This window comes from Emys orbicularis, chromosome 2 (genome assembly GCF_028017835.1).
Source record: "Emys orbicularis isolate rEmyOrb1 chromosome 2, rEmyOrb1.hap1, whole genome shotgun sequence".
NCBI classification, from domain to species: domain Eukaryota; kingdom Metazoa; phylum Chordata; order Testudines; family Emydidae; genus Emys; species Emys orbicularis.
In genome coordinates, this window is record NC_088684.1 from 75,054,344 (window position 1) to 75,080,098 (window position 25,755).

General features: G+C 40.1%; 2 protein-coding genes across 4 annotated transcripts in view; one reads left to right on the forward strand and one right to left on the reverse strand.

Moving 5' to 3' along the window:
* The window catches only part of LOC135874437 (ethanolaminephosphotransferase 1-like), a 77,549-nt gene extending 76,048 nt beyond the window's left edge, over positions 1–1,501 (forward strand). The window contains exons 9-10 of the mRNA XM_065399255.1: positions 75–257; positions 1,436–1,501. Of these exons, the coding sequence (XP_065255327.1) occupies positions 75–257; positions 1,436–1,501 (249 nt within the window). The remainder of the gene's footprint in view (positions 1–74; positions 258–1,435) is intronic.
* A 6,659-nt stretch (positions 1,502–8,160) lies between these two features.
* The window catches only part of MAPRE2 (microtubule associated protein RP/EB family member 2), a 112,261-nt gene continuing 94,666 nt past the window's right edge, over positions 8,161–25,755 (reverse strand). For all 3 annotated transcript variants that reach the window (XM_065398761.1, XM_065398762.1, XM_065398760.1), the window contains 3 exons: positions 23,878–24,017; positions 18,065–18,223; positions 8,161–8,792 (listed from right to left, as the gene is read on the reverse strand). In XM_065398761.1, coding sequence (XP_065254833.1) covers positions 8,721–8,792; positions 18,065–18,223; positions 23,878–24,017 — 371 coding nt within the window. In that variant the 3' untranslated portion in view covers positions 8,161–8,720. The remainder of the gene's footprint in view (positions 8,793–18,064; positions 18,224–23,877; positions 24,018–25,755) is intronic.

Consider the following 25,755-nt stretch of genomic DNA (forward strand, 5'->3'; position numbering starts at 1 on the left):
AGACAAATTAACATGCTTCTTTTAAATAAATTGCTCCAGTACGTCTTACCTGACTGATTACATTATTCTAACAGTGCAGAGTGATAATTTGCCAGATGAGCGACGCCAGATCTGAAGCTTTCCACTGGCTCCTGTTTCCATTAGCTCTTGTGATCTACGCAGCGGTAACAGGGCTCCTGGGCAAGAATGAGGAAATGGCACTTACCATATTCACTACGTTAGCCACAGCTGCTCACGTACACTATGGAGTTTGGGTGGTAAATACATGCTTTTTATAATTTTATTCATAATTGCAGGCATAGAAAAAGTTACAACTAAGGCAGTGGGGAGAAGATACTTGTGTCAGATTTGGTGTGATTACTAGGACATACGAGTATGGCAGTATGTTATACTTTGAATTTTTTTTAATTCATTCTTTGCTGTATATTTATCTTTAGTCCAAAGGAAAACGAACCTGTTCATTATGGGCACTGCATCTCTTGCACCCAAGTACAGAATCTTTAGTGGCTCAAAATATTGCAGGGACAGTGATTACTCTCAGCTAAGCCTATCATAGTCATAATCTTTGTTGATTGGTTTTACATAACAGTTTATATGTGTCCTGCATTTCCCCCAGCCTCTTCCCTAGGGGATTAATCCAATGAAGTTAAAACAGAGTAAAATACAAAACATAATAATAAAAATGGTAATTTTCTTTTGAATGTGCAAAGCAGCATTTCAAACATTTAATTTTAATCTATGTTGCCCCCTCCACCAGCTCCCATGTTAGAGGTACCATGGTGTTATTGTGTGTATGTTCTAGGAATATCTTCCAAAGCTTTCAGATTAGCTGGATACCGTTTGAATTTATTTTTGGCATTTATCGCCATCTGAGTTATTGATCAAATTCATTCTTCTGCAGTCAATAGCATTTTGTCCTACCAATGTTGTAGAATAATCCTTAAAACATGCCTTAATTTGACTTTGCTTTAAGAGCAAATGTCCCAAGTAGCAAAAATTTTGTTTAGAAAAATATACGGCTGACATCCTTTTATTGAAGACACACTGCTGTGCTGTATGGGGAAGCTTTGCCTCCTGCCTTGAAAAAAATGTTCCCTTCTCAGTGTGTGGATGCAAGTGCCATAATAGATTTTAAAACATATGTCAATCCAGGCCAAAATAGCACAGATTAGATCTGAAGAATTTTGGCCAGATTCACTGCTGGCATAAGAGGGCTAATTCTATTCACTTCTTATGCCAACTGTGAATCTGGTCCCTAATGGCTTAATCTTCATCAATATACATGAGGAATTTAAAATCAAAACTCACTAGCTTTAACACTTAGAATTCCAAACCTAAACTCCCAATGAGTGGGAGTACAGAGACTTTGAATTCTTGTGCAGGTACAATAATGTTTTCTTATCAAAACACTCAACCCTCTTTAATTTATCTTTAGGGGAGACAGCTGAGTAAGCATTTCAACATTTACATCTTTTCGTTGAAGAAACACATTCAAGAATGAACATCTTTGCTGCAACCAGAGCATAAACCTTACCATGGAGCTTCTCATCTGTGTTTCTGTGATAAAAATAGTGGTGCTTTGTTGATCAAAATAACCAAAGGGTATAATGGGCTAGATATGCAAACTGCTGAGACAATGAGCTACTCAGCAGGGTTCAGAGAAAGCTAGTCCAGTAATGAAAGTATCGCTAGTCATTCTGCTGCCTACGTTGCCTAACCCACCTATCCTATCTTCTTTCTCTTTGCCCAGAATATCAAGTCTGAACTTCTTGTCCCTACCTTTGAAACCCTGCACAAATCAGTCCTGGGCTATACTACATCATTGAGCTTTTTTAATAGTGCCCTCTCTCCATCCCTTCCATTCACCAATGAAGCCAGTTTTGATGTCCCCTACACTTCCTTCCCTGGCTCATATCTTTGTGCCTGCTTAAGTGCTGCCATATTTGTGTGGAACTTCCAATATGCCAGCCACATTCCATTTCCCTCCCAAAGTCTCACTTCTCCGACACTGCCCCCAAATACTAACCCATGTCAAGTTAATCAGTGAAGAGAATCAGATGAGGAAATTGCAAGCAAAACAAGACCCTTTAAATCCCATACTCTTTGGTTTCTCAGTGATCCTTGTCTGAGCTATGTTATTCAGATTGCAAGCTCTGCAGGGCAGGGATCGCCCTTACATTTGTGTCTTATACAGCACAAAGCACATTGTTGGTGCTTACCTAAGTAACAACAAGCAACATACCCCACTCTAAGCTGGTTGTTTATGAAAGAAAACTTGTCCACTACAAGGTTTTGAAGATTCTCTGAGGGCTTGTCTACACATGCTGCAGTGCATCTGGTGAAGATGCTCTATGCCGACAGGAGAGAAGCTCTCCCACCAATATAGTGCTGTCCATACCAGGGATATATGTCAGCATAACTTATGTTGCTCAGGGGGGTGGTTTATTCACACCCCTGAGCAACGTAAGTAATGCCGACATAAGCTGTAGTGTAGACATAGCCTAATCTTGTTGTGAAGGTAGGGCCTGAATGCTAGAGTAAATGGGCAAACAAATTTGCAAAACCAAATAGACACAAAGTGAATGGCCAGTTAGATCCTTTGTACACAGTATTTTTTCAGCCTCAGCTATGTATGCAATACATACTAATCAGCTCTTTGCCTGCATTCTTGACTAGGCTAATAAGTCTTCTGGTGCATATAGCAGAGTTTCAAATTCCTGTTGCTATTTAAAGTACATTACTCAGGTTATATGGGAAATAAGAATTTGGGGGAGGAGTGGGAGGAGGGCTACAGAGATATTTAAAAATACAAGTGTTCGTCCTTCATTGAAAACTGCTTACTTTATTAAGTTTATGTCCTTTGTTCTCACAGGCCTCTGAGCTTGGGCTCTCTTCCTCTCACAGGCTGTACTAGCCAAAGAGGCTTTCTGACATTGAGGCATTGATATGAATTGTCCAATTTCCACATGCACAAGATAAGCATTATACTTACTTCATAAGGGAACCTGTGGACTGACTGATGAGTTTATAGAATACTTAGATATTTCACTTCCCAAAGGCAGGGGTTAATCACACAACAGTCAAGTTATTGGCAGGTTCCTTGAGTTTTCATTTCACCCATTTGTTGATTCTGAGATGCCATTTTTCTGCCTTTGTCCCTTCTTCACTCTTCTCCCACCAACATGCAGACCCACATCCACGGCTTAGGTTAAAGGCTCTCTCAAGAGGAGTATTAATTAATTCTGTCATCTGCACAGTGCTGGGATGGGGCTGGTTTACAGCTTGCCCTTTCTCAAATTTCAGTCTGTGTACCATATTACAGTAGATGGCTTGACCTGGCTTTCAAGCTACAAGTCATTCTTGCTAGGGGTCACTCTCCCAAAGCAGTAATGTAACATGTGTGACCTTCAGCAAGATTGTGTCTTTTTGCCTAGTTTCCCCATCTTACATCTGCTACTTTACATTTGTAAAGCACCAATATCTATGGATTAAAATTCCAAGTATGTTGTATGCTGGCTCCCATATGAATCTATCACACTGGAGTGAGCAAGTGCTCAGGACAGAATGCAGTATACTGGCTTTGCCCAAGGAGGACACAAGGGACCTACTCCTCCTCCCAACTCAGAGAGATCTCATTTAGACTCAGAGGCCTGTATTTGTGGATTTGGAGGCCCAGAGTTCTAGTCCCAGCTATTCAGGTGTGTGTCAATTGTGATTGCATCACATCAATTCAAGCCAATGGTTGAGTCAGCCACTTAGGGAAAGTGCTGCTATCACTTCTTGAATCATGAGTTCCCTTCCCTGTAACTCATGTAGAGGGTGGAGATGGAGATGAAGGTGCGGGTTTGGTTGCCCCAGGTCTTTTTGGGGGTCTCCAGAGCAGGATTCCAGTGCTGCATGAAGGAATACTTGCTGGACCTACCAGGTCTAAAGGATTGTGTATTTAATGAGATGCTAGAGGGGAAGCCCTGAGTGCATGTAGCTAAGAAACTGAAGTTTCAGGCAAAGATTCTGAAGTCTCATTCTTTGATGGAATTAAATATTAATTCACATACTGTATATATTGGAACAGAATTTTCTCACCTACTTTGACACCTGTAGATTTTCAAAGTTTTTTTAAATCCATCCATCAAAAAATATCAGGAAAATATTTAGGTGAATATAAGCAGATCATAATTTTTTAAATACAGTATATGAAAAGTATGTGTAATAGAAAAATACACCTCAGTTTAAATATTTATATCAGGATCATTATCTTTGTATTGTTGCCCCCCCCCCCCAATTTATTTGTAAACGGTTGGAAATGTGCATGTACACAGAAGTGGCTTAAGTGTACATAGAAGTGGCTTAATTTGGTGTTTTGTAGTTACTGTGTTGTAGTACCTTGAAATAGTTCATTAACTGAAATGACAAAACTTGAAATGCCACCATCCTGTCCATGTCTCTACTATATTGATTTTTTAAAAAATGCACAGCACAGAGTTTTAATGTAAATGAATTCCTTGTACTATTTAATTTGGAAGCTACATAATATATGCACGTTATGTCCATTTTTTAAAATTAACTGTCAAGCTACATTAAGGCAAACTGAAGTATAGATGCAGATTATGTACTGTACAGTGTATGTTACACAGTTAGATAATGTCTTGGAAAATAAGTTAACTTTGATTCAATAAAATGGACTAGAGTGGTTTGTTCACAGCAGGGCCGTATGAGCACTGATTGACTTTCCACAAGGTCTGCTAAGGACTATGGAGAAGATAAACTGGACACCATGCCTCCTTTTACTTGGTATATCTGTGTCACAGATGGTTAGTTTCATGATCATTTTCAAATGAAAGTTATTAAATAAGTGAAATTTATACTCTTTAGGATGTGGCATGTTAGACATTGGAACATAGATTTGCTTACCTATTCTGATGAAGGGCATCTACCCTAATACGCTTCTCACTACGACAATGAGCTCAAATCTGGTTGGACTGAATGGGGTCACTAGATTTCTGCCTACCTCTTCATGGCCTCTCTCCTTAAATTACTAAATTTTGGTGGGGAAGAACTGTTATAGTACATGCTAAAGATGCTGAATTGCCCCCATGCTGAATGGATGGACAAAGCAGCCTTCTCTGAAGCTGTGATGAAACATTAAAGCAAACCTCTAGGTGGAGATCAAGAGCAATTTACATTAGATCCTTCTTCCCTCTAGGAAGGGAATCATTCCCTGCCCCCCCTTTACTGTTCCCTAAGGTTTAGCAGCAAATACCTAAGCACACTTTCCCACAGTACACTGAGTCAGATCCATGGGGTTGGCTTTAACACATTCTTTCAGCTATTTTGTCACACAGAGCAAGTATTTCTGATCCCAATTTAAATCTTTTAGAAATTGCACTTAAGATGGCATCCCTACCGTTAGACCTCTGTGGCAAAGATCCATTTGGAATTTCCCTGTAGATCTTCACTATAATATTCCCTCTTCACCTCTTAGTTTACTTTTGCTGTACCTATATCCAAACTAAACTACAACTGCAAGAGATTTAGTACTCTGAAACTGGAAAGAGTTTGCCAAAAGAATAATCTGCATCTTATTTTATTTTTTAATATTTTCATTCATCTCGTCCTGAGATTTGTGGAAGGGTGATACAGTTGTTGGGCTCCGGAAAAGAGATTTCTACATACATTATGAACCACATTTCCTTTTAAACCATTTGGCTTTTTTTCCTTGCTCGCATTTGCAATTAATAATGAAACAGTTTAATATATAAATAGAAAACTACCACTTTAAACTGTTTTGAATAGTCTCTAGAGCTACACAGATTTTAACATATACTTTTTTTATTAAATATGTAAAAAGATAAACGCAAGTCAAGTTATTCACATATTCAGAGACAAAAAAAAAAAATCTACTCTACCATGCGACAATTTGTGGGTAATGTAAAATGACTGATACATCTGAATAAGACTTTTTGCATCTATGATGTCATTACTTATCTATTTATAATTAACAATACATATGTTTACATTCCTTTCAGTTTACATTTAATATATAACCAAAGCTTTATGGTGTGCTATTTAGTAAAAGTAATTACAAATGCATATTAAAACCATAACGGAATAATGGTGTTACTCAGCCGGGCAGGAGGACAACACTATCCCCTTCCCGAGTATCACTCCTCAGCACATTTGAGGCTCTCTGGCTTGGGAAGGTAACTACCATTCCTGTGCCCTATATCAATCACTTCCTGCCTGATACAACGCAGTGAAAGGGTTATACTCCACAGACCAATTACAACGCAGAGTAAGAAGAAAGGGAGGAAAGGACAGTTTGGCTTTTTTATACTTATAGCTGAAAGGGGTAGGGCAGAGTAGCCTTGTCAAGAACCACCTCACAAGCAGAAAAATCTAACCATTTTGCAGCCTTGCAAAAGCACTTTTTAAGGAAGCGCTCTCCAGTGTCTGCTTGCCTCTAAATGGAAAGATGATGGAATTGTATCAGGGATCACAATCTGGTGCTGATGCCAGTAGCAGGGTAGGGTCTGATCCTGAATTCCTTGCACCACCAGAACTTCTGCAGATGCTAATGGAAATTTTTGAGACAAAATTAAGAACTGGGCCCTAAATGCTGATATTTTAGACAGAAAGTATCCTGGATCTTCTATCTATGCTGGATCACGGGAATATATTTTATATCCTTATAAAAAACTCACTTTTTAATTTGCTTTATGTATAGGATTTTAATTGAAACCAAGCAAATCAATTAAGCTAAAAATAGCAATGGAAGTGCTACATTGCAGGGTACAGCTCTTCCACTACCTATTATTGGGTAGGAAGTGAGGTCAATGCTGGGGTCAGGGCCAGAAAACTCTTTCAATCCACAGGGACTGGATACTATGCTGCTGAGCCGAGGGAGCAATTGAGGAAATGGAAATACCTGTTCTAATGTTTAAAGGTATTTTATGTACTGGCTGTGGTATGAAACTCAGTAGGAGTGATTGCTCACATTTAACTAAATTAGATGAACTTTGCTGCAAAAGATTTGAGAATTGAAGATTTTTTTTAAATTAAAAAACCTTCTGCTTCAGTATAAATTTAGAGCTTAATCAGTAAAGCAACTCCATAAAGATTTAAAAAGATACACCATTCAGAAGGTTTTATTGAGCTTTTCAGTGATGGTAGCCTGGGATGAGACTTTTCCTTGTGCCTGCCAAATCAAATAACTGAAGTAATAAATTTAGAATTAAGAAATCAAGTGATGGAAGCTAGGAACACCAAGTGTAAAAGAAAGGCAATACTGATTCAGAAATAGATCCAAAATGTGCAATTTTACGATTTTTTTTTAAACAAGGAATGCTTTTAAATGTATTTTATGCTATATTTCTGCCTATAAAATGCCATAATTTAACAAGGACCCTAATTAAGAAGAAACACCCTTGGCACAGAATTCTCTACATTCTGGTTCTGCACTGGGCCAACCTATCCAGTAGTAAGGTCAGTCAGCCTGCAGAACTGTTTTTGTGCCTTGCAGGTGATCCCCTGCTAATGTGTTCTTTACCTCTAACAGGACTTCTGGCTGGTTCACTAAGCATGCAAACTGGCCTAAGCACGAATGGGGAAAATATCCTTGAATCAGTATTCAAATCATTTCATGTTTAAAAGGAGAATCTCTTAAGAGTTTCAGGACTGGTTCTGCAGCTGGCTTGCTGCAAATCAACCTTGGACATGCCTAGCCCCAGTAAGGAAGTCTTCATCTTCCATAGGTGTATGGCCAAGGGGAGAGGAAGCAAGAATAGGAAAGAGGAATGGCTGATCCACTTGATCCTCATTTGTAGGGGTGGCAGGCAGAATACAAGGTCAGAGATGGCATTCTGCAGATGCAGCTGCAAGAGAGAGGAGATTGTTGTCTCCTGAATCAGCACTGAGCTGGAGGCAGCGACAGAATTTCTAATAAATACAGGTCCTTCAAAAGAAAGCAGCAGGGAAAGCTTCTGTTGAAAAGTCAGGAAATTGAGAGGACTTTCAAACAGTTAAGTAGACATGTATCTTCCAGAAATAAAAACATATCGTGCAGCTTTCTAACATGCTTTGGTGTAAAACAGTCAGTGGGTTTTAAATCTTTATTAGGGAAACTGTTGCTTTGCCTTCTGTTTTGTGAATACAGGATAGGAACGATATGAGTCACATACGCCTTTTCCCTCCACAACACACACCTCATCATTATAGCTTGAGTATCACTTCTAATGTATCCCTTTGTTCCAATTGTTTGACCAAATTTATGCCCCGAGGCAGATGTACTTGAAAATACCAAAGCACCACCAAGTGACAAACACATCTAGTGGTACAATACTTCTTGCCACACGAGATGCCAATATAAACATTTTAGAACAAATTACAAATGTATCATACTTAAGACAAAAAGAAAAAATAAATATATATATTTTTTAAAAAGCGGAACAAATCTCAAGCAGCCAAGTGGTGAAGTTGCAGTGATGTACAGTAGGTGATGTAGCCCTACGACCTCTCAGGTAGACACACTGAAAGAAGACTTCTGCAAATGCATCTTGGCAAAATATGGGTACAGAATGCAGTGGTTTGCTGGCACTCGCTACGGTACATAAATGTTAATGGCAGACTGGGAGTGACTGGTTTCGAGTTTGAGGCCACACATGTTCCTTTCTCCAGAAGAAAGTTCCCACACAGAATGAAAACTGTCAAAGATGTTGGACAGGTCAGTATTCTTCCTGCTGTTGGGGCTGTTCATGGACCTGCTCCTCGCCTTCATGCTCGTCTGTGTGGCTCTCCTGCATGTTTAAAAATAAAAAAAATAAAAGAGACTTCAACAGAACACACTCCTGATTGGATATATTACCATAGCACTTAACCTAGTCTATGTTTTGGCTCCTAATTTTAATTCAAGTATGAGGACAACAGGTAGCCATAATTTCAAGCCTACCAAGGCAAGACATCTGTGTTGGACACTCCCACATCCCCTTTATTTTCAATATCCAAACTATTTTGCAAGTATGTCTGTTTAATATAATGGGATGAACCTTTGGGACTACGGGGTTAATATTTGAAGAATTTCATTTCCAGGACAAAAGAGACTCGTTCAGTGGAATAAATGTTGCATACTAGGTAACATGACTCATAACAGTTTTATGGAAAAATAAGTTTCAGAGCACTTTGGGATAGCTTTTCTTTTTTTACTTAAAGACTCTGAAAACCGGGATAAGACCATGTTTAATACAGTCTGCTGCAGTGGCCTGTGGTACATGATTGTGGTAAACAAGTTAAAACTGCACAACTGGTCCTAGAGAACAATTCAGACAAATCCACTTGAACATAGGCTGCAGCTAATAGCTGGGGAAAGCACAGATCCATCATGGAATTACATTATAATTAGGGCTGTCAAACGATTAAAAAATAATTGCACCTCATACAAGTACTGTAGTGCAATCTCTTATCGTGAAAATGCAACTTACAAATGTAGAAATTCTTCTTTTTTATATAACTGCACTCAAAAACAAAACAATGTAAAACTTTAGCGCCAACAAGACAAAGCATGAAGGGGCACATGAATGGTTAGCATATCTGGCACGTAAATACACCTCTACCTCGATATAACGCTGTCCTTGGGAGCCAAAAAATCTTACCGTGTTATAGGTGAAACCACGTTATATCGAACTTGCTTTGATCCGCCGGAATGCGCAGCCCCGCCCCCCCAGAGGGCTGCTTTACCGCGTTATATCAGAATTTGTGTTATATCGGGTAGCGTTATATCCGGGTAGAGGTGTACCTTGCAATGCCGACTACAACAGTGCCATGTGAACACTTGTTCTCACTTTCAGGTGACATTGTAAATAAGAAGCGGGCAGCATTATCACCAATAAATGTAAGCAAACTTGTCTTAGCGATTGGCTGAACAAGAAGTAGGACTGAGTGGACTTGTATGAGGTGAATTGAAAAATACTATTTCTTTTGTTTATCTTTTTTTACACTGCAAATATTTGTAATAAAAATAATATAAAGTGAGCACTGTACACTTTGTATTCTGTGTTGTAACTAAAAATCAATATATTTGAAAATGTAGAAAAACACCCAAAATTGGGTATTCTATTATTGTTTAACAGTGCTATTAAAATTGCGATTGTGTCTTTTAAAAATCTAGTTAATTTGTTTTGTGTTAATTGCATGCATTAACTGTGATGAATTGACAGCCCTAATTATAACGGATTAACCCATTTATTAGTTAATATATGGATTTTATTTTAACCAGTTTGTGCTTGATGGGAGCTGGGATTATTCCCCCCAAAATGCTGTTGATTTGAACAGCATTAAGTGACATATTGTTCCTATGAATGAGCATTAAAGAATAGGTAGTTTATCTGTAAACTAGAGTTTGATAAGGGGTGTGGCCAAGTGGCTAAATGAAGAGTGCCTGATACATATTCCCTGATTTGTCATTCACCTACCCCTGGTCAAGTCTCTTAAATTCAATGATGGCTCATAAGAGTCTGAGCAGTGTTGCCAACTCATGATTTTACTGCAAGTATCCCAATATTTGCTATTTTTCATAAACCTTCAGTTATATCATTACACAAGTACCTAGGCTTAGGCTGAAGAAAAAAAAAGTCTAGCCTTCATGGCTAGAAGCTTGAAAGGCTCAAAAGCTAGAAGGCGCATTTAAAAAGAACCCAACATTTAAATATAATATATGGAGATATACCTATCTCACAGAACTGGAAGGGACCTCGAAAGGTCGTGTCCAGCCCCCTGCCTTCACTAGCAGGACCAAGTACTGATTTTTGCCCCAGATCCCTAAGTGGTTCCCTCAAGGATTGAACTCACAACCCTGGGATTAGCAGGCCGATGCTCAAACCACTGAGCTATCCCTCCCCCACATTCTCATGATTGTTTTGGGCCTGACTCATCACTTTTGAACATTTAGGGTTGGCAGTAATATTATCCAAACTGAGGAGAGAAAGGAAGCACCATACTCACAGGAGCAGCACTGGCCAGAACAACGTGCTACCTTTTGGAAGAATTTTCCCCAATGCAGCTCTGAGGATGCTTTGGGGGCAGGGCCACAATGCAGTCCTGACAAGCCCCTCTCTGGGGCTGGCTAGCACAGATGGCAGATCTAGTTTTTCTTCCTCCTTTCCCCTACAATACAGTATCGCTGACTCCTGCAGAGGTGCACTAGGGAGCAATTTTCTTGCCCTTCCCCAGCCCAGCAAAACTAAGTGCTAAGCATTATCACATAAGCATGATCTGCTAAATTACATTATAAAATGCACAAGGTCCAGAATGCTTTACAATTGAGTGAAATACAGTCTTGCATTCAAAAGTTGGATGGAAACAGATATTTTTATTTTCCCTAGTTGTTTTATGCATGATTCTGCTAACCTAAATCAAAGTTTAAAAGGATACCTAAACTTTGCTGGGAGTTTTAATCCACAAAATGTACCTTAAGAATAATTAAATAGCAAAACGTATTTATTTCCTTTGAACAAATCTCAGTTCAGCATTCACTGACTTCACTGGCTACTGTTAGTGACATTTTGTCTGACCTTTTCCATATTCCCATTGACTCTAGCACCATTAAAAGCTATGCTTTGTCTCAGCAGATTTCATCATTCTGGAGAATGATTTTACTGAAAAGATCCTACATAGTTCATCCCTGACCTACATTAGTGATAGCTAGCTGACTACGACTGAGGGGCGGGGGGACGACTTTGCTTAGCTGCCATTCAAGTCGCACCATCAACAATGCAATACCTTTGCAGGACCTGCTATCTCCAGACAATTTTTATTAGACATGATTGGTGTAAATAACTCTCCAAAACGGATATTGCTAATTTTCAAATTTAGAGGCTGGGGGGGAAAAAGGGGGAGAGGAGGGAGGGGAAGAGTCTGATGGAGAGAATTTGAGGCTTCTCAGTTTAATTCAAAGCAGGTTATGCAATAAAGTGTTTCCATTTTAGCAGGTAACTATATGTTTCTAGAGGATAGGGAAGGCAGAATAAGGCTTTTTACATTTGGTGTCAGTGCTGAGCTGGTTTCCAAGAGTAGGAAAATCCCAAATTGAACAAACTGAATCATCCTTCATTTAGGAAGCTAAAGGAAAAGCAATTTTCAGGCAGATACCAGGTGTCGATCAGGAGAATTATAGCTTAACACTTTGGGACCCCTTGGGAGAAGTGGCCTTATTACATATGCATCACGCCAAAATGGCTTTTAACATTAATATTAAACAGCCCATTGTCACAGTTAGAATTTAAAGGGTTCAAGGCTTATAAAACTTTAGGACTACATTAAGTAAACCTGGGCTGGGAGCTGTACATATGAGTTCCAGCAGTACACAGAGACACAGCAGCCTCAACCTTCCCCATCTATCTACAGTTACACATGAGCCAGCTCATGTAGGAATGGTCCTTTTCAGATGGGAAGTTAAACAAAATAAAAACAGAATGATACACAAAAGTCAAAAATATTAGCACAGATGCTCCTAATCTTGGGTGCTAAAGTGACCTCCCTGGGTGTTTATCTGTCTGATAAGATGCCAGGGTAAATTAAAATCAATGATTTTTTTTTAAATCTGCTTTCTTCATTATTTAAATTGGATTTTATTTAAGCTAAATACAGGGTTGTTTTTTTAAAAAAAATACACTATTTAAAATTAAATTTGAAATTGACAACCTACGTTGAGGCCAAAACTTATTACAATCTTAAAATTATTTAATTTAAACATTAAAATATCAAGCAGTACATGTTTGCTGCCAAATTTTAAAGACAGTCAAAACCACTGTACTGGTAGATGTCACCTGAGTTTGTTGAAGTGCTAAACAGAGACAGAATATTTTCTTCATTTCAGTTTACTCAACTAGTTCAGTTCAAAGACTAGTTTATTTCAAGTTAAGAAAGCAGATGGGAGTTAAAGAAGCAGGAAAGCTTGTTTTTCCTCTACCAATCTATGAATAAAAGCTAGATATGAGAGGATGAGATCTATAAATTCTAAAATCTTGAAGGATATAATGACCAGAAACAATTAGTTCAATTTACTAACTACAGACAATACAGGTTATAATCAGTTAGTTTTAAATGCAAAACATGTTTTGATAAACCTTTTTGTCTTACATATCCAGCATATTTAAAGCAGCTTTATTTAATAAAAAAATAATATGCTGGTTTTGTGCATTTTTAATTGCATTTGAATTTCCATCCAAATAGAGCAGTGGTCCCCAAACTAGGGGGCACCTCCCCCCCGGGAGGGCATGGAGGAATGTTTGGGGATCACATCACAGGGCTTGGCCAGCCCCCATGGGAGAGAGGGAGGGAGTGCCACCCAGCCCTGCTCTGCCCCCAGCTCCACCCCCAGCCACAGCTCCACTCCGCACCCTGCTCTGCACCAGCCCAACTCCAGCTCCAACCCCAACCCCAACCCCAACCCCACCCGCAGCTCCACTCTGCCGCCAGCCCAGCTCTGCCCTCATTCCCTCTTTGTTCCCAGGTCAGCTCTGCCTCTAGCCCCAGCTCCTCCCGCAGCTCCAGTTCTGCCCCCCTGCTCCACCTTCAGCCCAAGCTCCTCTGCTGAGAAAGCCTTGGCTGTGCTGTAACGGAGAGGGAGTGGGGACAGATTCTATTACTGGTATGGGGGGGGCGTGACAGGAAAAGTTTGGGCACCACTGAAATTAACACAAATAACAAGCAAAAAATTAATGTATATAATTGCTTAAATAAAAGTGTATAGCTATCCCCCTGATTAACACAAACACCAGATTTAATGTAAGGACTATATTTAGTTGCAAATCAAGATGTGTTAATGTTTACCAAGGAATGAAAATCAACCTTTCTTCAGGAAAATAACTAAAAAGTATGAATGTAAAACATGATTTAAATCAATGATTTAAATCATGTTTCATGGCTGCTGATTTAAATCATGATTAAAATCAGTGATTTGAATAAATTTGATTTAAATCAATCCACCCTGACTTGCAGATTTTTATAAGAGGCACCAGTTAGAAAATACAGCATATTATAATAAACTTGTACATACTGATCTTGTACATATGCTAGGGAAAGCCGCTAATCATGAGCTAAGAACTGGCTTGGGAACCTACTCTGACTCTGAACAAGACTGGTGGTCTTCTGTCTGCCTGAGGAATGGTTTCCTTGGGCTGGAAATGGTAAATTCTCCCTGTGCCCTGGCCACTCTTGAAGAAGTTGTTCTGAAATTTGGGCATAAATTTCTCTGTTTATACAGTCTGTACCTATACAAATGAAATAGGTAAGTCAGACTTTCACTATGCACAATCACTTTGGGACCGTAGAGTCTATTTGAACAACACCCTTAAAAAGCATTTACTTCTAGCTTATATCGTAGGATTGTCTCACCTCAGGCTTCCCCTAACAGAGATGCTAGCTTTCCAGCTGTGAATAACCTGACTCTTCAATCTATCTGATTCATACACTGAGCCACCATCTAACTGCTCAGGTGCAAGCAAAGTCAGGTATTATGAAGCCCAACTACTTCAGAAGTGTCTCTTTCAATAGGAGTTTCTTTCTGAGGGACTGGAGCAGTAGGGTGCTAAAAATTACTAAATTTAGACAAACTGCTTGAGAACCTTGAGCTGAGTGACTGACAGGGATAGATATGTACTAAAGCATTTAATAACGGCAAGCCTTTAGCTTCCATTGAATTGCAAGATACTAGACTGTTTAGGGGAGAGAACAGAAGAAGCAAATTTTTTGCTACAAGCCAGAATTGCATGGCTCAGGGATTCATAACTGGATATGAAGCCTTTCACCTCTGGATTACAAAACTGAATTACCCCAGTTCAAAAGTGACTGAAAGCTGTTAGGCTAAACAGACTATCAAATGTTTTACTTGCTAACTGAAGTCTCAGTTCAGTTCTCAGCAGATCCATGACATAAGCAATACATTTACTAAAAAAATAATGACTCAGTATCTGTCTCTCTTAAATGCCTCCTCCCCCGAGCACACCCCATTCCTGCTCTTCCCCCTCCCTCCCGGAGCTTGAATGCTGCGAATTAGCTGTTCGCTGCACTCAGGAAGCGCTGGGAGGGAAGGGGGAGGAGTTGGTAAGCCCTGGGCCGCCGACACACGAGAGGTGCTGGGGGAGGGGGGCAGAGGGGGGGAGCTTGGCGCCAGTGGGTGCTCTGCACCCACTAAATTTTCCCTGTGGGTGCTCCAGCCCTGGAGTACCCACTCATGGAGTCCGTGGCTATGACTGGGATAGCAGGTAAGAGCGGGTCGGCTCCCACAAACACAGCACACACTGCAATCTCCTTACTAGGCAGAAGGCAGGGGCCGTATTCACAGAGCCAACCTAGGGGCACCAGTTGCCCCGGCATAGGGGCACCAGTATAGGGGAACCAGTATTCACAGAGCTGAATGCGCCGGCATAGGGGCACCAGTTTAATAATACTGCGTAGGGCCCCATATATCCTTCAGACGGCCCTGCTTAGGGGGTAGCTGATCTGAGAGGTGAGCTCCAGTCTCTAGTCCTGTCAATTCAGAACTTTTCACAAGAATTAAGTTTATTTAAAAGAAAGAGCTATTAAAAATAGGGATTTGTCTGTCCTGAATAAAAACAGTTGGGATGTCTGAATAGGGCATGCTCTCTAGAAAGAATACAATATATGCCTGTAAAATTACAGCTTAAATGAACCAGGGCATGTGAGCGCTACCAAAAGGTTACTGGAAATATGAACTGAAAACAAATTTAAGTCAACAATGATATTTCAAGCATGAGGCCTTTGCCAGGAATGATTTGTTCTAACTATAACTTTTTGCTGAGGAAAGCCTCATGACCCTTGATATCTAAAATGCACCCTGAACACTAAGTTAACCTTTTCGCTTCACTGACAGCCCCTACGCTCCAGCTCTTTCATTAGCAGTTTGGGACTTTCTGGACCAGAGGTTAAACCAAAGCTGGATTTAGCAAGAACTCATTAGCAAGAAACCAGAAATGTTGGAGATGCTTGTAGCTTTGGCAGTTGGGGCTCTCTTTCATTGGGGCTCAGGAAATCCTAACTGCTGTTACCAAGGGATTAGCCTATAAAATGCTCAGCGATAGAGAGAAAATTTAACTTGGAGATGAGGAACAGATTCACTGCACAGGCAGAAAATAGAACTCAAAGGCAAGGCAAGCCAAGGAAAAGAGAAGAAATTGCAAAAGAAAGAGTAGGCAAGCTATGCAAGTACCCTCTCCACTGTTAGCATCAGAGCACCTAGATCTTTGGCTCTAAGTGTTAGTGCGCTGATGTCTCGCCTCAGTAAACCAAACTGAGCACCAAAGAGCTAAGGAGAAAAGACACCCAATAAAGCAAGGGGCTCAATTTTCCCATTGCAGAATATGAATAATTCCGTGTAAGTTATCTGTATCCAGATGTGGGAGAACAGGGCTGTAATAGTAAGATGAAACCCGTAGACTCTTCTTGGTCACAGACTTCAGGTGAGGATGCACTGTATATACTAAATGTTTTTGTGCAGCTATTAGTTTATGACATTCCTAGTGTGGAGGATGGAAGGAACCAGACAAAGGGCTCAGAACTATGGTCTGAGGTAAGCTGAATTTTGTGATGTGTTTTGCCAATAATGAAAGCTAAAGAAAAGGGAATCAACAAACATTCTTTAGCTGGGAAGTCGCTTAACAATTCGAGCCAACAAACAAACAGATGTGATAGGGATATGGGGAGAAGGGCTTCACTTTATAAATAAATCACTGTTCTTGCATCCAGACATTTCCTTTGACCACTATATTTGTGCAGTTTTTATGACTTTGCTCATATGTCTGGTCAAGTTTTTTTTAAATGTTTGCTCCTATCAGTATTGAAATACTGGTTTGTTCCCTAAGGAAACCTCCACGAATCCCTCCCATTTCCAGTCGGTTTTAGTTGTGTGTGGCCATCAAGATCATAATTACAATTTTCAAGTTCTTGATAGTGTTTTTAAAACTACACAAGGTAAATTACTCTAGCCTTGCTTTTAATGACCCAATAATTTTATCTCAAGACAACTAAACCAACTACTACTGAAATTATCATCTGAGAATAGGTGCTAAATAAGGAAGTGTCAACAAAACCATAGTACCAATGAGAGTACATTGATGCCAATACATTCTGGAACCAAAGCTACGGTCCACTGGAGACGGAGGGGTGGGGTGTGTGCATGTGCGTGGTGTCAATCTTCAGAGTAGTGCACACAGGGATTTAGCTAACATGAATGGGAATAATTCCAACTAAATTCTCATGGAGTAATTACCCCTGAACATATCTAAGGAATTTAGTCAGTATCCTTTGTCAGCCCTCTTCTTCCTGCTCTATTAAATGTTTACAGTGCTATGTCTATAATACTAGTGAGATTCTTGCTTAATCTTCCAGATAAAATAATTCTGAAATATTGGTAGACTGAAAAGGACAAAAGATTATTGGGTTTTGTGTCCTGAAGATTCTGTCTATAGCAACAGGACAAAAATGCTAAATAAAAAAGCAAATATGTTCATTGTACCAGAATTAATATCAGTGTATACAGTGTGCATGTGTGTAAACCTGTGAACATGTCTATATGGTCTTCAATTTAATATTCTGAGCTATTTAGGAACCTCTATATTTCATCATATTTATGCAATCTGATTTTCAAGAACATGTCAAGGTACAGGATTACACAGACATTTCTGTATAATTGCAGCAGCAGCAACAAAGCAGAGGCAGGAACAAGAATATATGAAAATACTTCAAAATGCTTATGACGTCCCCTTCTGTTTCAGATTAACGTCTCAACAAAATTAGAGCGCACAAAATTTACACAACTGCCCTAAAAAGCTATCAGCCCCTTCAGTGCATTCACCAATAGCAACAAAATTTTGGTTTCTAGATGCAAAGTGTTTTTTTTAAATTGACATTTGTTAAAAAGACTAAGTTGCAACAGTCTGTGCTGATCTACCTAGAGAACTTGACCCAATATAGTGCCAGTGATTCTTCAAATGAAATTAAGCCTGTTTGTTTGCATTAAGGAAATGTACGAGAATAAAGAATATCTTGCACTTACATGTTCTTCTGAAGCATAAAGGACTTCCATTAGCCTTTGGACAAGGTCATTATTTTCTTGCCCATGTTCTTGGCAGAGAAGTTCGATCTCCCTTAATTTTCCAAAGTAGAAATCCCTTTCCTTCTCCACGCCTTCGAGTGCAAGTTTTAATGAATGTACCTGTAAATAAAACATACATGTTCCAATAACAGGAGCACAGCATATGCCATCTGTGAGACAGACTATGAGTGAGTTTTGCCTACAGTACAGGACAGTACATAACAGGCATAATCTTTATATACTTTTTTACAAATCTTTAAACTTAAGGTGTATTTAGTAGTTGTTAAAGGTGCCAGACTGTCTGAATAAGGATATCCTTGTTCACAAAGCAGTATAGGCAAAGCAGTGTAAACTTCCCCATAATACCCATCAATGCACCTCAACCCTGACCCTAGAGGGAACATTTTTACACAATGTTTCAGTGCTGTGGTAATACATAGCAACAGCAAGCTACAATGACAGAGTGGCTCTGGATCTAGGACTAAAACCTGGCTCTGTTGAGACTGCTATAAGTGCCAAGCTGTGCCATTTGCGATGGCAATTAACGCAATATTCATAATGGCCACATTTCTACTTTGGCTGAATTAATGTACATTTGTTGTAAGTATTGTTTATCCTAAAATTTATCTACTCCTTAAAAATATTTAGCTTTGTTTCCTGATAATTTTTTTTAGTTTTCCGTCAATCCTGCCTTGGCAGAATAATAATTAGATGACCTAATACATTTAAAAAAAATCTTTGAGTGCAAGTACTGTGCATGGCTGCTTATACCTTTCTTCACTTGTTTAACTGGTCTGGTGCTGGGTTTCAGAATTCTCTTATGCTGGCATAAAATGTAGTGGTAGTTCTGAAATACTAGCTTTCAGGTGGTTGATCCAGGTACTCCTTGATGGGGTTCTCACAACAAATTTTTTGGTGGCCTCCAAGAGCGGCCATCAACTCTTGCTGGTGGCCACTCTGACAAATTTTTCCTAAAATACTTATTTAACTTTAGGAAAAACAAATAAATATGCACATATACATGTCCAAATCATTGTAATTTATTTAGGTAGGGTTTTTTTGGTTGCAAACTCAATAATAAATACAATTGTCTCTATTCTTTACTGGACCTACACAGAATAGAAACTCAAGGTGCTTTTCATGTTCTTTTATTTTGTTGTTGTGGTGTTCCTTGTACCAGAATTAATCACAGTGTATACAGTGTGCAAACCTGTGAACATGTCTATATGGTCTTCAATTTAATATTCTGAGATATTTAGGAACCTCTATATTTCTTTTGCTTTTTTGGTTGCTTTTTTTATTAGACTTGCTAGCTAGTAAGTCTGCTGCTGTGAAAAGTGATATTTGTATGTTTTATATATAGAAGCAGACTTGCTAGCTAGCTGGGAGGCAGTGAAAAGTGGTATTAACAGACATACAAATATTACTTTCCTCAGCAGGATTTACTCATCCCTGGCAAGCTCGGGGACAAATTAAGTCCTGGATGGAGAGGTGGGTAGGGAGGCAGTGAGGGCCAGGGGTGATGAGCCCAAGGCCAGCACCCACCACCATGCAGCTGGGGCCAGAGTCGCAGCTGGTACCTGAAGCCCCACAGCTGGAGCCTGCTGTCTGCCACCCCAGAGCTGAAGCAGGAAGCCCAAGCCCCAGCGTTCCCAGTAAGGTGGCCAACTCAGACTGGCTGGCTGATCCTCTGGCATTTGTGGCTCCAGAGGGGGGCAGGGCTGAACCCCTGCTGGCAACCTTGGGGGATGAGCCACTGTGCTGCCCCCCCCCCGCCCCCCAATCACCACCCAGGAGGCTGTGCTGTGGCCACAAGAAAAGCCCATGATGGCCGCATGAGACAAAAGCCGAAATTGCTCGAGTTTCAAAGTAACTCTCTTAATTGACACCTGTACATGAGAATCTAGTTCCAAGATACACTTTGCCAGCTTTCTTTCACCACTATACCTGTTGCACTCATTTGCTAAGCACTCATTTATGGTTTATCCTGACTGTATTAAAATAACAGGTTTCACATAAACTAGAACAGAGCCCTCAATTCCTGTTTAATTTTAAAGTGGCAACCTGAAATTGTCATGAAAACTTAGAAAGCTTGTTATTCATTAAATGAAGCTCTAGTGGAAAAAACAGTGTATGGACAGCCTCAGTAGTTGAGATCTTCTAATTTTGCCTATACACCTAAGGTAACAGGGCAATGGTTCGCAATCTTTTTTTGATCTGCAACTCATAAAAAGGTGGAAAAATTGTCCCATGACCCACCATAGCCCCAATATTTTGCAGCCACAAAGGACTGTAGTATTCCAGGTATGGGATGATTTTCTGGCCATTTTGTTGGTTGTGAACCAAACAAATGATTGGGATGGCTGTTGCTGGTGAAGGACTTCTTGGGTGTGGACAGGCTGTTACTATGGTGTGTGGGAGCCTCTATCTGCCTCTTCCAGACACACAGCACTCAGACTGGGGCATCATGAAGCACAGCCCCAGAAGCATTACTTCTCTGCCTTGGAGCTGAGCACTATGCAGGCAGGGTGCAGAAGGTCCTATAAACTTAATAGTGAAGTGCCAGCCAAGCAGTCACTATAAAAAAAAAAAAAAAGTCTTGTTAGCAGAAACAAGCAGGGCCGGCTCCAGGCACCAGCCGAGCAAGCTGGTGCTTGGGGCGGCAGCTTGTAGGAGGCGGCATTCCGCCCAATCCTAGGGTGGCGTGTGTGTGTGTGTGTGTGTGTGTGGGGGGGGTTATGCTCCGGCCACCCTGTAGGGGGCGGCGGTGTGGAGGACGGGAGCGCCCTACAGCAAGCCCGGCAGGGCAGCCCGCGTCCTTCCCTCCCAGCCGACCGGAGCGGCGCAGAGCCCTCCCGGAAGGCGGCGGGGCAAGAGGAGTCGCGTGGCAGCGCCCCGCTGAAGCCCTGGCCGCCCTCCTTCTCTCTCTCTCCCTCCTGCTCCCTCCCCCTGCACCCTGGCTCCGGCCGCGCCGCAGATTTTTTTTTGCTTTGCCATTCTGGCCGCCCTGTTTTTTTGGTTTGTTTTTTGCTTGGGGTGGCCAAAAAGCCAGAGCCAGCCCTGGAAACAAGTGACCTCTTTAAAAATCTAAGATTTAATGCAAACTTGCCAACTCCTCAATAACTATTGCTTGCTCCACTTAAATCATCCATATTGACCCTTTCAGTGTCAGTCATTTGTATACAGTCCTCAGGATTTTTACTGATAGACACTTGTTAAAAATGTGTCAGTGGTAGATATGACAGTGACTTAAGCCATAATAAATATGAAAATATAAGACTAAATGCAGACCAAAGATTTCAAATGTGTTGAGCACTTGCCAGCTCTCACTGAAGAAAATTGGAACTGCTGGGAACTGGGCACTTTTGAAAGTCAGGCCACTTATTTAGGCTCCTAACCACAGACTTCAGTGCCCAACTTCAGGCACCTATAATCATGGATATGGTACATAATGTTTGAGCCCTGTTCTATATTTTTCATTTTTCCTACATACAGCAATCTAGTAGAGATGATTTAGTTTATAGTTTGGTTCATTATAGACTTTTAAAAAAATATTTACAGAGGATCCAATCAGGATCCAGGCCCTGTTGTGTTTAGCCCTGTTCAAACAGGTACACAGTCTCTACTCTGAAGCATGACGGCTGACAGCCTTTGTAATTCTGTCCTAGTTAGTATAATTACGATTCGGGCCTGATGCTCATACCCACTAAAGGCCCTGTACACCAGTCTAGTAGTGTGAAGGGGCCTCAAAGCAGATGTAAATGGAATTTATGCCTAATTTAAGGCCTGTTTAAGGCCAAACAGGTGTAAAGAATCTTTAGTGGAAATGAAAATCAAGCTCTCTATTCTTAATATAAAAGTCTAATTTTTAAAAATCTTACTTTAATCTTCAATAACATCCTGTAACAAAGTTCTATAGGTCACTGGTTCTCAACCTGGAGTACACATACCCCTGGGGGTACGCAGAGGTCTTCCACGGGTACATCAACTCATCTAGATATTTGCCTAGTTTTACAACAGACTACATAAAAAGCACTAGCAAAGTCAGATCAAATTAAAATTTCATACAGAAAACTATTTGTTCACACTGCCTATATAGTATACACTGAAATGTAAGTAGAATATTTATATTCCTATTGATTTATTTTATAATTATATGGTAAAAATGAGAAAGTAAGCCATTTTTCAGTAATTATTCTGTGACACTCTTGTATTTTTATGTCTGATTTTTTAAGCAAGTAGTTTTTAAGTGAGGTGAAACTTGGGGGTACACAAGACAAATCAGACTCCTGAAATGGGCACAGTAGTCTGGAAAGGTTGAGAGCCACTGCTATAGGTCAGTCAATCACTATGTAAAGGTATATCCCTTTCTCAGTTGAAAAAGGTATTTTGCCTTTTTGTTGTCTTCCTTCCAGATAGCAAAGTATATTGACCACCACCAAACTCCCAATTCAACTACACATCCCTGGCACCCTACTATTAAACCTCTTTCCCTTGTGAAAATAAGTTATTTTTTATTATTCCTCCTATCACAAGTTTTAATCCATAAGGACAGACTTAACTCACAAAATGTTACTGGATTCTTCATAACAGGGCAAAATAATTATCAAGATACCTTTTAAACTCTAAATATATAAAATCCATCAATTCTTCTTTCTTCCTAAATTCTCATGCAACATGTTAGAGGGACTAGAATTTTTCTTATAAACCATGCAGCTATGTATTCAAGTAAAACTGTAATATGCATATTCAAGCACAACTAGCTTTAAGGCAGCTCTCACACTGCAGTATGATTCACCCAAAATCATCCTTAGCATCTTTTTAAAATATGGGTACAATATTGGCCATCCTGCAACCATCTGTTAGAGTACCATTTTTTTAATGACATCACTTTTTTGTTCGTAGCTGAGCTATTCCATTTGTTAGATCCTTCACCACTGTGAAGTGAATATAATCCAGACTGAAATCGGAGGTTCGTTTTTCAGTTGTTCAATGTTTTGCTCTGTCTCAGTACTTTTACTAGAGTAAATAGAGTAATCTTCGGTTTCATGACTTTTCATATCTTTCCTAGTGCTTGTGATAACTAGGGCCCTACCAAATTCACGGCCACGAAAAACGCGTCACTGATCGTGAAATCGGGTTTCTCCCTGTGAAAGCTGGTCTTTTGTGTACTTTTACCCTACACTATACAGATTTCATAGGGGAGACCAGCATTTCTCAAATTGGGGATCCTGACCCAAAAGGGAATTGCAGGGAGGTCACAAGGTTATTTTAGGGGGATCGTGGTATTCCCATGCTTGCTGTTGCGCTGCCTTCGGAGCTGGGCGGCTGGAGAGCAGTGGCTGTTGGCCGGGCTCCCAGCTCTAAAGGTAGCGCCCCACCAGCAGCAGTAAGGGTGACAATACCATACCATGCCACCCTTACTTCTGCGCTGCTGCTGGCGGCGGCTCTGCCTTCAGAGCGGGGCTCTTGGACAGCAGCTGCTGCTCACCAGCTGCCCAGCTCTGAAGGCAGAGTCACCACCAGCAGCAGCACAGAAGTAAGGGTAGCAGTACTGCAATCCCCCTACAATAACCTTGCAGACCCCCGCCCCTGACAACTCCTTTTCGATTCAGGACCCCTATAATTACAGCATCTTGACATTTCTGATTTAAATAACTGAACTAATGAAATTTATGATTTTTAAAATCCTATGCCCATGAAATTGACCAAAATGGACCAAGAATTTGGTAGGGTTCTACTGATAACTAATTCTGTGGTTGAAGCAAAGTTACCTGTTCACTGAGTTGTATGACTTGTGTTTCCAAATCTTTATCTGATTTGGATGCTGAGCTGCTTGGTGTGGCTTTTTTTGCTGACGATGGACGAGAAGGTGTGGACCCTGGTTTAGAAACTGGACTGGATTTAGCAGCACCTGAAAGCACAAGAATAAAATTGTTTTGAGAACACTTTTAAAAATCAGATTTAAGTATTTATGTCCAGTGTAAGTATTATACTCCCAATAATTTTGAATTTTTACCCCTTCCAGATACAGAAAAAAGTTATTTAATTTGTATATGACCATTAGTGCTGTTACTTCCCGGTTGTAAGTAGAAAGATGCTCACTTTAGTGCAAAATATTGAAAAGGAAAGTAAATACCATAATAAGAATGTTACTTTCAGTTTAAAAGGACAAAATAGCTCACTGATACTCAAAGAAAGGTGAATAAATAACATAATTTCTTTAATTACTACTACTTTACAGTTTTAAAGATGACACTGGCAACAACTAAGTCATTTAGCTTAATAGTTAATATTTCTTGATTTTAAAAATTTACTGGAGAAGGCAAGTTAGTTTAATTTGTGGTGATTTTATTTGTAAGTCTATCTGCTTCTATGCTTTAAAATGGAGAAGAAACTAATACCATTACTTGTACAATCACACTGAAATCCAGCAGATGCAAACAGAATTAAATCCATCAGTGAGCACTTGGTTGCTGCAGTGGCCAAAAGATCATGTTTCTGATCAGCTTAGGAGGTTTTTGGTACATCATGTGAAAAGTAAAGCTGATAATGTACCCAAATGTACAGCAACACTTTTGCCCACAGAAAACAGCACCCATACCAAGCACAGACAGGTACTCTACTTTCACAAGCATCAAGCACACACCAACGCTTAAGTACAGACACAAGAAAATGTTGTGCTAGTGCTATCTTTATACGCACCTAGGGCTTACAACTGATATCGTGCCATTCCCTTCTCCCCTCTCTTCTTTAGGGTTTGAGTGATTACTAAAGTCCCAACTGGGCTCTGAGTTTACCATCTGTGGAAGGAGATGCCCAAGCTTCATGTACTGTAATGAGCAGCACCAACTCCCAAAACACAGGACGTTCCACTCCAATTATTTTTCAGAAGAGACCACCCACTTAATGGTCTCTACCTATCCTGCCATCCTAAACGGTTACTTATACCACATACTCCTAATTCCTGCCTCCCTCTCTTTACATGCACAATAAATTGTGATGTGATTACATCAATGTGGCCTAAGGTTACCAGTTTTTAAAACAAAAATGACTGAGCAGAATTAAAAAGCGTAGAAATGAACTCCCTAGACCTCTCTGCCAACCTGAATTATATTTAAGGCTTGAGGAGGAAAAGTTAGGTTTGTTAGGTTGCCTATTTTCCTTCAAGGAACGGAATAAAGAGTAAAAACCTAAGAAACTCAAATAATTCACAAATAAGCTTTGATGTAGCAAGACTCCCCCCTCCCATCACCCCCCCCCCCCCCCGCAAGATGTCCTCAGGCTTCTCGGTCAAGAAGCTCAAAAGCTGATTGGGCGGAGTTGCAATGATTGGTGATTCAGTCCAGCTTGTTAGGTTCTTGTGATTTAGTCATAGACTGCACTGGCTATTGTAGTAAGAGTTATCTTTTCTCATCACTTTATATTCTCTAGTGACAGCCCTGAGAGTATAAACAATTATACAGTTCATCTGCTTTTAGTGGACACCATTTTGGCTAAAATTCCACCATACTTTTTCATATTTGTTACAAATAAAATTATTGATATATGCCAACAGAAAGTTAAAACTCCAATCTGGCCAAAATATAGCATCTTCCATCCTGAAGTCCTTACAAGTTACATACATGGACCACATCACCCCCGGATAACAG